Below are 12,506 nucleotides of genomic sequence, written 5' to 3'. Positions count from 1 at the left end.
AGGGCCCTGCAGTGGATGCCTTGCACTTCTTCCGCGATTCGCTGACGCCAGTCTCTGCCCCGTACATACAACTACTCCTCAGGACGTCACTATCTACATCCGTACATACATGCTTGGTGGAAAAGCCAGCAACAACAAACTTGCGCCACGCACCACGATGGACTGCCCAGGGCTTGCCCTCAAAGGGGTCAGTGTAATCCGTACTCTGCGGCCAATCGAGGCAAATGGCCAAAACCTACTCTCGCGATCACTAAGGTGGTAGGTCTACGACGGACACTATCCCCCTACTCACTGGGCGCGTGCACCCATTGTTCCGAAGCCATCATCGAGGGGAGCCCGAGGCTTCAGCAGCCGAAGCAGAGGCTTCTTCTTATTAGCATCCCACAAGGCCGTCGCTCAAACCACGGTGCCTGCGACGGTGAAAATAAAAGATTGTTGCTTTAGACGGAACTGACGCGGGATGGATGTGGGTTGCCACTTCAGGTGCTGAAAATCCTCGGTTGGCTCACTGCGATTTGGGGTGGTGTGTTGCTTACTGTGTACCAGGACCTGCGACAAAAATGGATGCGGGAGGACTCGTTCCTACAGAAGGAGCGTGGAGCGGCACATTGCCTGCTACATGGAGGTACGATCGAGTAGCCTCTCGCCGAGCTATTGACAACGAGACAAAGCGTTCACAATTACTCCCACTAACATAGTTCTTGACCGGCCGAAAACCAACCGCTGGTCACCTAAGTACCTTACCCGAGGGGTGCGAGCTATGTCTACTGAGAAACAACAAGAAGACCTCTGGGAATAAGCGTGGCGAGAACCTCGACGAGCGAGACTTTTGACCGTTGGTTTCATACGCCATCATGCTCACCAAGATGCCAAACCCAGGGGAGGGGGCAAGTTTCGTTCGTGCCTGGGGCTTTTTCATCCCATCCTAAGCAACGTTGTACAATACACTAGATCCAGCGACGCGGAAAGGCCGTGAGCCCTCGTGCAATACCGCTGCCTGCTGACGGCGCTTGGGTGGCCATCCAGCGCTCCTACGCTTGTCACGTCCTCCCCGATCACAGCACACAAGATCCGCTGGTGTGTCAAAAATAGCTACGGGGACTGTAGATCCCAGTTCAGACGACGGAGGCAGCTCCGAGGCGCAGCCGCTTGCCGGCTTCTCGACTTATTCACCATAGAGGATCGATTCCCAACTTCTCGCTTCCCGGAGCCTTCATCATCAAATTGAGCAAACCATGGGCCTCGCCGTTTGGTTGCCACGAAACTTTCCGGCGATGCGGAGAAGCTGACAGAAGTCGTCAAGTAGGTGTACCCCTTCCCGCAAAGCAGCCCACACACACCCTGTGCCACTCCGTCATCCTCATTCCTTACAAATAAGCCGAATTGAATGGAGTCAAAAGTATCTGCTGTTAAAAAAGCGCCCCGCAATGAACCCACTCCGAACCCCCGGGTATCTCTGCCAGGCACCGACATTTACCAAACCCGTTGAAGCACCCGCGCCGCACTTGTGGAGATTGCTGTTGCTGTCCCACAAAAATCTCTCCAATGATGGAATCCTGGCGGCAGGCGTACGGCACGGCCGTCTAGATTTCATCGATCCCCATACCAATGTTGCATAATACCATCTGCATGCCCGTAAATTACTACTCTAGTATGTCTTTTTTTTACGACCCGCGTGGCTTGGATGTAACCCGCCGATCTGCCAAGACCAGCCCGCTCGGAGGATAAGGTATTGTTCGGAGTACGGATTATAATTAGTAGTGTACCCTCACGCAAGCATCAGGGCCAAGCTGGTTTCCTTTTTCGTCACTTACAAGCTTAATCAGCCGCCATCTCGGTGGACCCGCTCCCAACGACTCGCATGCGACTTGAGCCAAACCTACCGACTTGATACTCTCTGGGGAAGAGGGAACATGTCGGACCGACGAACCACAGCATAGATGGACAAGTAACTACGGACAAGCACTGTGACCCTCTGCGACGCGGGCAGACGATAGATGCATCGCCGCGCGAGAGACGACTCCCTGCACGCGCTGTAGCTAGTGTAGGGGATGTATGGATGGATGTATGTAGGTGCTTTTGTATGCACTGTTGTGCCTAGATCGATGGACCGTCCCCTTACAGAGGGCTGGATGCGACGGAAGGGACGAATCCGCCTGCGGGATGCTGCATGCATCCCGTTGTCGTCTGGAATCGAGCCCTGTGCACTTCATTAGATGCCTAGATTTCGCACGACGGGAGGAGTTTTGTCTTGGTTATGCGTGGGGGAGTGTTCGATTGCCCTTGAGGTGGCAGTCTTGACTGACAAATGTTCTTAAATGTTCTCGCTCTCCACAACTCCCTTTTTTTTTTTTTTTTTTTTTTTTTTTTTTTTGGTGAGTTGGCTCACACGCCACCCAATCTTGACGACTCGGGTTTCCAACCAAATTCAAGGCGGAAAGAGTTCGTTCTAGAATAGGGGACTTATCAGATAGGGAAAAGCACACCCCGGGGCAGTAGGGATGTGCCGCTTCGGACCTCTCCGTTCAAACACGCCATGGACCCTCGCGGTGGCTACTACATTTAGAAGCTGCGACTTTCCTTCATCCTCGCATTGTAGGCCACCTTTACCACGACCTAACCTACATGTGGGCCAGCCTAAGGCACCCATGAATGATAGTCTGATTCTTAAAACCCACATCGCGGATCTGCACAACTTCTGGTCGCTCGCTAGCTCGCACAGGGACCCTCCCGTCGTCGAAAGGCCCAGGCCGTCACAGCGCTAAGATCAGACAGGCGTACTGGGCACGGCGGGCGATCAATACGGGGTAGACCTCGCAAAGATGCCCTTGGTGTACTACCGGCAGTGGCCCAGCATTCCTCGAGCGCTTGCAGTTCTGCTGGCGGCACGGAGGAGGAGGGAGAGTGTCAGTAGCAAGGATATTTATTTCTACTTAGTGGCGCGTTTGGAACTTGCCTCCCCCCCCCCTTCCCCCTTCTTTCTCCTCCCCCCACCACCTCCCTGTTCCTCCCGCGTCTCCCCTACATCGGCTTGACAAGAGCTGCTAATCATAAACAATCACGGCCCACTCCCTGTATCAGATGATATATAAAGAAAGAGAGCACCGCTTGCCTGGGTCGGATGACGTGGTGGGCAGCGAGCGAGTGGACTTGGAGTTCCGCGCCGCCTCCAGTAAGCCGTAGGATCGCGGATCCAATTTATTGGCGCGCGCGGCGCGCCCATCGTTCGTCGCACAATATCTGATTCATTATGGCAAAGACGGGGGGTGAGATTTGCTGACAGAAGACGCTTGCCGAATTTGGCCGCCGCTAAAACGATCTCGAAACGATCCCACCGCCCAGGAAGAACAAAACTCGCTGCTGGCAGCTCGCACTTTTTGACTCGTCTCATCTGCCCATCTGGCTTCACAGTTGTTTCTCCTTTTCTTGTTGGCGGCCATCGGCGCCCGGGGCGGGATAGGGTGGGATGTCTGATCGCGGTGGCATGGGCGGGAAGGCGGGAGGTTGTTCCACTATGACATCGTATTTTTGCATTGTCGTGAGTCACAAGGAAAAGCAATGTTTAGCCACGGCCACTACTTTTTTGCCTTACGCACCTATGCAAGAAGATGGCGAGAGGGGGCAGGGAAAGCAGAACCAAAGAGTGACGAGCCTGAGCCGAATGGTCCTCCAAAAAAGGAAATCCCAATTGCGGGACTGGCAGAGGCGACTTCCTACTTTACCATGCCAGTGTAGTTACTTTTGGCGAAAGGTATGTACATACTAATCATAGTAGTAGAGCTCTTGGCCAGGAAAGCGCAGTCTTCCCAGAACGATCAGTCCGGGGAAGAAAGGGGCAAGGACGATGGACGTCAAAAGAGGCGCTCCCTCGATTGAGAAGTGGAAAAACAAGACGGGGAAAGGATGGACCGGAGCAGTCTAGGAAAAAAAAATACTTTTTGGAGATCTAGCACTTGGGAGTAGCAGACGAGCAGAGCGAAGGAAAACACATCAATGAAGAATATCCAAACCCATCCCGCCGATGAATAAACTCGGCTTGTCCTTAGACATAAATAAGGTCGCGGATGGCCACCCGCGGCCGCCATCGTCCTGTTCTTTCTTCCCCGACTTTGCAAGACAAGGAATGTTTCCTTCCCTGATTCTTAGAGCGAGCTTCTTCTTCTTCTCCTTCTTCTACTGCTCCTCCTCGTCCTCCTCTGCTCCTAGTTAACCCCTCTCTATCTATAAAGAGCCCTTTACCGGACCCCTTTTTATTACCTTTTTAATGGAACTGCTCCTCGGTGACGCCCTTGCCCATGGCGGCGGTGGAGCTGACGCCGCCGGTGACCATCTTCTGCAGCTCGTCGACGTAGGCGGCGCCGCTCCACTTCTGGTGCTTGACCACGTCGACGCCGAGCTCCATCTCGGGCTCCTGGACGAGCTCGCCGTAGGCGCGCATGCCCTGGCGCGCGTAGGCCTGCGCGAACCGGTCGCTGATCAGCGCCGTCGTGTGCAGGCCCGCCAGCGTGATGAACTGCCAGCAGTAGCCCAGCTTGGCCAGCCGCCGGATGTACGTCTCCTGCTCCTCCCGCGGCATCGCCGCCTTCCAGTTGAACGAGGGCGACAGGTTGTACGCGAGTCTGGGGGGGGGGGAGATGTCTTTTGTCAGTAATTTTGTTTTCTATTCCTGGAAGGTAAAGCGGGGAAAAAGAAGGGGTAAGACAAGAAGAGAAAGGGAAAAAAAAAAAAAAAAACCGACTTTTGCTCGGGCCAGACGGCGTGCACGCCGCGGGCAAATTCCTCTGCCTGCTTGTAGTCGGGCAGCTTGCTCTCCATCCAGATGGCGTCGCAGTAAGGGGCATAGGCGATGGCGCGGTTGATGGAGCAGTCGCAGCCGCCCTTGAGGCGGTAGTAGCCCTCGCGGGTGCGCGGGGCGTCCCAGTCAAAGTAAATGTCGCGGCCGAGGATGCGGCGGGCGATGGCGCGGGCCTCGGCGTTGGACAGCTGCTTGCCCTTGATGGCGCTGCGGTACTGGTCGGCCAGCGACTGCGCGTTGGGCATGCCGGCGATGGCGTCCAGCACGGCGTCGTCGAAGCGCTTGAGGTTGGCCTGCTCCAGCCACTTGTCCTCGATGGCCTGCAGCTCAGCGCCCGCCTTGCCGGCCCTCTCGGCCGCCAGCATCAGGTCGTTGAGCGGCTGCAGGTTGGGGTTGGTGCTGCCCAGGATGAAGGCGTGGTCGCGCGGGTCGATGGTGGACGTGATGAGCGTGGCCGCCTCGGCGTCGGTCCGCGCGATGGCAATGAGGTCGGAGCCTGTGTGCCGCCGTCTTAGCATAGGGGGTTTTCTTTTCTTTTTTTTTTTTTATATTTCTCCTCCTCTTCACTGCTTCTTCCCGACTTCTTTTCTTCTTCTTTCCTTATTCTGTGCTTGAGTAAGAAAATGGGGGGAGACAGAAAACTTACCCATAATGTCGGCCTGGGCGCGGATGGCCACCAGGCGGTTGATGTGCTCGCTAATGGGCACCAGGACCTTGCCGGCCATGTGGCCGCACTTCTTGGTGCCCGGCGCCTGGTCCTCGATGTGGATGCCGGCGGCGCCCTTCTCAATGAAGAGCTTGGTCAGCTTCATGACGGCGGTCAGACCGCCATGGCCCGTGTCAGCGTCGGCGATGATGGGGCGCAGGTAGTCGATGTTGGGAAGCTTGGCGCGCTGGGCCTTGGGCACCGACATGCGCTCCTGGCGCTGCTTGCGGTCGTGGAAGAGCTGCGCCATGAAGAGATGGCCGACCTTGTTGGGCACCGTCGTCTGCTCGTTTGTTAGCCACACTTCTTGCTCCTCTTTCTCCCCTCCGTCTTCTTCCTCCCCGTGCCCCGGGCATTCCTCCTCATTGATGGTTACTCACGTAGGGGTAGTCAGCCAGGTCCGGACCGGGCTCGTCCGAGGAGGAGGCGGTCGATGACGACTGCCAGCCCGAGACGTAGACGGTGTCGAGGTACTTGGCCATCTGGGTGACGGCAGTGGGCTCCAGGCAGCCGTACGTGTAGCTGGCGTCCCTTTCCTGTTCCGAGGTTCCCATTGTCAGCCACTTGAGTGTTCCATTGTCCCTTGGGGGTGCCCCTTTTGGGAGATGTCCTTCGGACGTGTTCCTCGAGAGAGGGAGGGTTCCGATATCCGGAAGCTTACCTTGAAACGCTTCTCGAGGATGTTCCACAACTTCTTGCTCTGTGTGTTGCTGGCGTACTCAATCTTGAGATTGCCGCGCTTGTTGACAATCTGCTCCGCGGTAAAGGGCCGCTTCGTGTACCGCCATCGTGGCTCGCTCCACCACCTCTTGACCTCCTCGACCTCCTTGGCGAAGAGTTCGTCCTCCAGGTTGGGATCCACGGCGGGATTGATCATGTTATTGGCGGCCATGGCGGGCGACGCAATTGGATGATGACGATGTGTAATACTTTGGTACTTCACAAAGTATGGAAGAAGGAAAGACGGGGGAATGCGACAATTGACTGGCGGAAGATCCCCGTGCGAAGCTTGACGCAAGGGATGGGTGTCAGGGTAGTGACGAAATCAAGACGTGACGTCGACTGTGGGAAAAGTAGAAGGGAAGAAAGAAGAGAAAAGGAAAAGAAGTAGAAGAAGAAGAGCCACATGAATCGAAAGTCCAGGAGACAATATCCCGGCTCAGCCAACTTGTGACTCCAACGGGTCGGTCCCCAGAAAACGAGTGCTTACCGGAGCGAGGTCAGACCGGGCGAGCTTCCGGAAGGGAGACGGGAGCCTGGAGAGACGGGGAGTGGGCTTGAGTTTCGGGAGAGATCGGTCTAGCGGCTATTCCCCTGTCCCCACGATCCACACGTTCTCCCCAGAGCAGTACTTCAATCAACGCCTCATTGCGCACGTCCGGGCAGGGAAAGAAAAGAGTAGAGAGCAGGGGGAAGTGGACTCGCCATCATTCCTATCTCCATCATCTCATCGCCACAACACGTTATATTTCTTTCTCCTTTGTTTTGCTTTCTCATGATGATTGATTTTTTTTTCTTCCATTCCGAAAATGTTTTACCGTTACGGGTCCCAAGAGAACTCGTCAGAAAGCAAAACGGCAACCTAGCTGCTAAGGCAGGTCGAGTCATCGATAAGGTATTCGTCCCTTGAGCCGAGCTTCGATGGTCTGCAACCACTCGCCGCTCTCGGCAACAGCACCCCACCCTGGCCAGGACCCCACAGTGCCCGTCGACCGAATTGCCGAGCCCATGCCGCCCCAGACGCCGGGAGCAGGCCTGCCATTGGCCGGTTGAGCTGCTCGAGTGGCCAGTTACATACGCCATCGCACTGAGGTAGTTAACAATCAAGTACTAGCTAGTATAGTTACTACACCTCTTCCAGCATCACACTACAGAGTACGGAATAATTCGTATGTACGGACGTACCCCCCCCAAAAAAACACCCCCTGCTAACGCCGGGCGCCCCTCCCCCGCAGCCACGGGGAACTGGAAGATCGGCGGGCTTGGACAACGTCAGGAAAGGAGAAGAGGAAGTTCGGTAGCGTGCACCATGACTCCTACAATACATGCATGATGCGAGCGCAGTCAATTTGAGTCGATTGTTCTTTCAGACAATAATATGTCAAGTTCCGAAGCCACAAACATACATTTTCAGTTTTGCGTTCCCCCCTTCAGCAGAATAGGTATTTCCTGGGGAACACCGGCTGCGAAGTCGCCCCGAACTGACTCGATAACACGGGACTCGCCCAGACCAAGGATGGTGGGGATCATAATGGCATGTGAAAATAATGGATGCGTCACAGCCCTGCCTCTGACCTCACGGGCCAAGTGCGCTGCCTTCCAGCTGTCACACTTGCGTCTGCGGGCCCACCCTGATTGGCTGCTACCCTTGGACCGTCTTGGATTATGACCTCGGCCAAAACTGGGGCTTCGCCGGCTGCCAGCCGTCCAACTTCGCTACAGCTAGTGTAGGAGAAATGTGCTACAAGGCTTGTTCCGGATTCTTTCTCACATTTACTGTGTACCTGAACATTTGTAAACATAACAAGGGCAAGGGCACTACTACTGCGTAGTGTAGTGTAGTGCGTCAATCGCTGCGACTTGGGAAGAGTGGAGCTCAAGGTTCGCAATCACATGCAGACGGTGCACGCACATGTTCTTTTCCGGCGCCTGCTTCACCCCAAGTTTCTCTATCCCAAGCATCCACGGACCGGGATGTTGGACCCCCATTTCTGGATGGACTACGGCTGTATGGTGCTCTCTCTGTTGATGACTAGCGTCAAAAGAGTTGATGTACAAAGTAGTAGTGTACGGACTATACAATCAAGGATGCAGGGGTTAGCAAAAGGGGTATCGTATCTCTTCCGCCCAAAATGCCATTGCTCTCTTGTCGCGGGCCAGCCGCACTCAGAGCTCGTCGTCCTCATCATCAGAGGATAGGAAAATCGTCGTTATCCTCTTGACGCCCGTCGTCTTCGCCTTGACCACGTCCTCCGTCTCCTGTGTCTCCTCCGTCTTGATCTGTGCCACTTCCCCCTCCTGGAACTTATCAACCTCCATCACAGACAACTTCCTAGCAGAATCCGCCCTTTCCTCCTTCACCTTCACTTCCTTCACTTCCTCTTCCTTCACCTGACAAGTATCTTCCTTCGCACCTTCTTCCCCCACATTCTCGTCCTTCATCTCCCCTTCCTCCACATCGTTCTCTTTCTTTATATTTACCTCACCAGGCCCGGCCTCCGCGGTCCGAGCCTCGCCCGTCCCCGCGTCCACATCGTTCTCGTCCTTCAACTCCTCCCTCCTGACCGCCGCCAGCTCCCTCTCCAGGATCTTGGCCTCCCTCATCCTATAGAACGTGTCCAGGCAGTTGCGCCGCTGTTCCTGCGTCCAGCTCTCGACGACGAGCGCAAAGTCGGTGGCGCTCGCGAACCCGAACTCGCGCGCCATGGAGCAGAACTGCCGGCGCATGACGTCCTCCGGCGGGTTGAACCGGTAGTGCATCCGCCAAGGGTTGCTCCTCCTCTTCTTCTTGTTGTTGTTGCTTTTGTTGCCCCCCGTCGTCGTCGGCCCGTTGACCGCGCTGGCCTGGCTGTCCGCGAACAGCGCGCTGTCGCCTTCCGGGTCGTCCAGGTCGGTGTCGTCATTCGGGCTTCCCCCGCTTCCAACTCCTCCTCCTCCTCCTCCTCTTCTGGCGACCAGCTCGGCGCGCCGCGAGAGCTGCGCCTCGACACGCGAGGTGCCGATGACCTCCGAGTTCTCGTGCGTGTACTCGACGCCGGCGGAGGCCAGGATGCCGGCGATGGCGTCGGTGCGGGGGCGGGCCGCCTTGCGCGCGCGGAGGAGCTCCTCTTGGTCCTCGGCCGTGATGAGCTTGGCCAGCTGGCTCATGCCTGCCTCTTCGTCGTCGGCCGGCTCTTGCTTGATGTAGTTGAGCTCCTCGTCTTCGTCCCTGGCCATCTTGTCCAGGTCGATGTCGGCGAGGTACACCCCGGCCTTGGCCTCGGCGATGTTGGTCTTGTTGACGATCTCGCGGAGCACAACCTGGTCGGCGTGGAAGCTGAAGAGGTTCTTGAGGCCAAAGATCTCGCCCTTGCGGGTGCTGTCTTGCTGCACGCCCTTGAAGTAGCGCCGCTCGCTGGACGCGTTGTAGCCGATGTTGGCCTGCTGCTGCTTGTAGATCTGGCGGGCATAGACGATCTCTTCGATGGTGCCCGCCGAGACCAGGCGGAACACGTCCACGTCTCGGATCTGGCCGATTCTGTAGGCGCGATCTTGGGCCTGCAAGTCGTACGAGGGGTTCCAGTGCGGGTCGAAGATGACAACCTTGTTGGCCGAGGTGATGTTGAGGCCGACACCCCCGGCTCTGGTCGAGATGAGGAAGACGAACTGGGCCGGATCCGAGTTGAAGTCGTCAACCACCCTCTGGCGCTCTTCGTAGCTCAGAGAGCCGTCCAGAAAACTGACGTTGTAGCTTGTGTTGTGGAATAGGTCCTGGAGGATGCGAAGCAGTCGGACGCTGTGCGAGAACACCAGGACCTTGTCCCCGTTGTCGTGCCAGAAGTGCAGCAGCTTCCGCAGGACCTTCCACTTTCCGCAGAACTCGGGGTTCGCCAGGTTGAGCATGGAGTCCCGGTTCCTGTAGAGCTGGTCCCAGCCGTCGGGCACACAGATCTGGAGCGCCTTAAGCTCCGAGCTCTGCTTCTCGCTCGGATCGGTAGACGAAGGGATCAGCAGAGTGATGTGGTTCGAGATCTTCTGGAGGGTCAGGATGCTGGGGAACACGACGCTCACCCACCGTCTGCCGTCCGGCAGAGTGCTGTAGCAGCACCAGCCCCTCTTGCGTTTGGAGCCGCAGTCGCAAGGTTCGGACGCCGAGATGATGAAGGGGATCTGGCTGCCGTCGAGAAAGTTTTGGTAGGCATCCCGTTGGATGTCGGTTAGGGGGCAGAAGACGACCTTATCGGTCTTCCTGGGGAGCTGGTCGGCGATGAGGGTCTTCATGCGCCGGAGGAAGAAGTCCGGAAGCAGATTCTGGACCAACTTCTTGGCCGTAGTCCTGGCGATGCTGAGTTGCTTCAGCGTGGCGTCGTGCGACTGACCCACAGTGAGAGGCTTCGTGATGGTGTTGTGCCACTCGGACAGGGTCCCGAAGCGGCCCGGGTTCGTCCAGTTCAGGAGGGTCCAGAGCTCCTCGTACTTGTTCTGGATGGCGGTGCCGGTCAGGCCAATGCGGCAGAGCGCATTCACGCAGTCCATGGCCTGGGTCGTCTCGGACCTGCGATCCTTCAGGACATGGCACTCGTCGGCGACGACGCAGTCCCACTCGACTTCGTTGACGGCCTCGCGCATCTTCTTGTAGGTGACGTAGGTCGTGATCATGATCTCGATCCTCCCGGCCTTGGCAGCCTGGAGCACGTCTTCCTTCCCGGGGCCGTGGTAGGTATCGACGTGCCAGTAGCCCCAGCGGTTCAGCTCGTTCCTCCAGTTCTGCATCAGCGAGCCGGGGCAGACGATCATGACGCGCGGGTACCACTGGTCGCCGGCGCGGCGCACCTTCCTCATCCGCCTGGCGTCCCTCTCGTCGGCAGTCTTCCCGAAGGCAACGGCCAGGAATGCCGCCACTTGGACCGTCTTCCCCAGGCCCATGTCGTCGCCCAGTATGCAGCCCCTCTGATAAACGAACCGCTGGTGCAGGAACTGGACGCCGGCGATCTGGTAGTCGCGGAGGTACTGCGCGATGGGGGCGGGAATGATCCCCGCCGAGTACTCGAGCTCAATATCCTTGTACGGCCGACACGGTCTGATGCCGCTGCTCTCGTCAAACTTGGGCCGCTGCTCGAGTGTCGAGACATGATCGTCGTCAGAGAAGTAAATGTCGGAGTAATCGGGCGGCAACCTTAGACCGGCATCCCTCAGCAACGCCATGTCTCGGTCGAATGCCTTTCTGCGCCGGAGCAGGTAGTCTGGCATGTTGGCGTCTGCATATTCGTCCTCGACGCTCGATTCAGCGACGCTGTTGGCCCCGCCCCTCGAGCCGGCCGCTCTTGTCTTTGCCTTGGCTCCGTTAGCAGCGCCCTTCCCGGCCGACCTCTTCCCCTTGGAGACGGCTCGACGCTTTGTGCCTTTCTGCGGCATACGAATCTCGCCATTGCCGGAGTCGGAGTCAGTCCAGGCGACCTTCTCTTCGAAGTCAACAGTCAATTTGCGCTTTCCCAGCGCCTTGGCCGTCGACGGAGAGTTGTCGTCAGCCGACGAGGCCGTGCGATCGTCATCCGATATCTCGGCCGTATGCGCCATGGTAGGGATTGCCGGTCATCCCGGCGAATTGTCGGTTTGAATCGTGCATTTGAAGCCGAAAAGTGGGAGAGAGACGGCCGAGACATGGCGCGACTTGACGGGGCGCGTGTGGAGACGGGCGCGATTACCCTGCGTGAGCACGTGGTATTCATCCGTTGTTTAATCAGTACGAGTATGTATGTACATACATACATACATACAATACATACGAAGTACATGCACTGCACCAGCTGTGTATTGATACCTTCTGAGCCAGGCATCTTCGTATGGCATCTTTGGACTTCCCTTTTCTCTCCTGCCTTTGAGCTTACCTAACAGCACACAGGATATGTTGCAAGATTGTAACTTCCCCATGATGTGCCTGGAGACCCGGGTACCCACGGTACAACGAAAGGGTCCTGAGGCAGGTCGGACAAGAAGAGTTGGATGCAGCTGACTGATTGCCCCGAGTCTCGTTCAGAAATATCCGAGCTAACCGTTAAGTCTGCAACTTCCATTACAGCAACACGTCGACGAATATTCGACATTGCTATGCATACACTTTGTTTCAACAATGCATTCGGGTTTTGTTAACGTGCAGCACCCAGGTGCGTAAAGTACATACCAGACAACTTGTGTTCGGTGCGTGTAGGTACGGATTCGCTGAACTGCTCCGGGAGCACTCCCCACTGGTTAGCCCTGCTCCCCCGCGATCCGTTTCTTTGGCTGACTTCGGCCCGTCGATCAGGG

At 56.8% G+C, this 12,506-nt stretch overlaps 2 protein-coding genes across 2 annotated transcripts; both read right to left on the bottom strand.

Moving 5' to 3' along the window:
• Positions 1-3,976: 3,976 nt before the first annotated feature.
• Positions 3,977-6,669, bottom strand: MYCTH_110871 (isocitrate lyase-like protein). The gene is made up of 6 exons (XM_003662158.1): positions 6,163-6,669; positions 5,882-6,037; positions 5,442-5,784; positions 4,739-5,291; positions 4,258-4,619; positions 3,977-4,196 (listed from the first exon to the last, which is right to left on the bottom strand). The coding sequence occupies exons 1-5, from the start codon at positions 6,391-6,393 to the stop codon at positions 4,262-4,264; spliced, it is 1,641 nt and encodes a 546-aa protein (XP_003662206.1). The 5' UTR covers positions 6,394-6,669; the 3' UTR covers positions 3,977-4,196; positions 4,258-4,261.
• A 1,484-nt stretch (positions 6,670-8,153) lies between these two features.
• Positions 8,154-11,826, bottom strand: MYCTH_2302542 (uncharacterized protein). The gene has a single exon (XM_003662157.1). It carries the CDS (start codon positions 11,775-11,777, stop codon positions 8,388-8,390), a length of 3,390 nt encoding a protein of 1,129 aa, XP_003662205.1. The 5' UTR covers positions 11,778-11,826; the 3' UTR covers positions 8,154-8,387.
• Between the last annotated feature and the right edge of the window lie 680 nt (positions 11,827-12,506).

This window comes from Thermothelomyces thermophilus, chromosome 2 (genome assembly GCF_000226095.1).
Source record: "Thermothelomyces thermophilus ATCC 42464 chromosome 2, complete sequence".
NCBI classification, from domain to species: Eukaryota; Fungi; Ascomycota; class Sordariomycetes; order Sordariales; family Chaetomiaceae; genus Thermothelomyces; species Thermothelomyces thermophilus.
This window is presented reverse-complemented; position numbering and strand designations above follow the sequence as displayed.

What these genes read in the sequence shown, in the direction of transcription:
- MYCTH_110871 (XM_003662158.1), bottom strand. Translation starts at nt 6,393, where the DNA reads ATGGCCGCCAATAACATGATCAATCCCGCCGTGGATCCCAACCTGGAG. An exon ending in CGCCCAGGCCGACATTATGG is followed by an intron (nt 5,292 to 5,441) that starts GTAAGTTTTCTG and finishes GGCGGCACACAG; the next exon opens with GCTCCGACCTCATTGCCATC. An exon ending in GCCGTCTGGCCCGAGCAAAA is followed by an intron (nt 4,620 to 4,738) that starts GTCGGTTTTTTT and finishes CCCCCCCCCCAG; the next exon opens with ACTCGCGTACAACCTGTCGC.
- MYCTH_2302542 (XM_003662157.1), bottom strand. Translation starts at nt 11,777, where the DNA reads ATGGCGCATACGGCCGAGATATCGGATGACGATCGCACGGCCTCGTCG.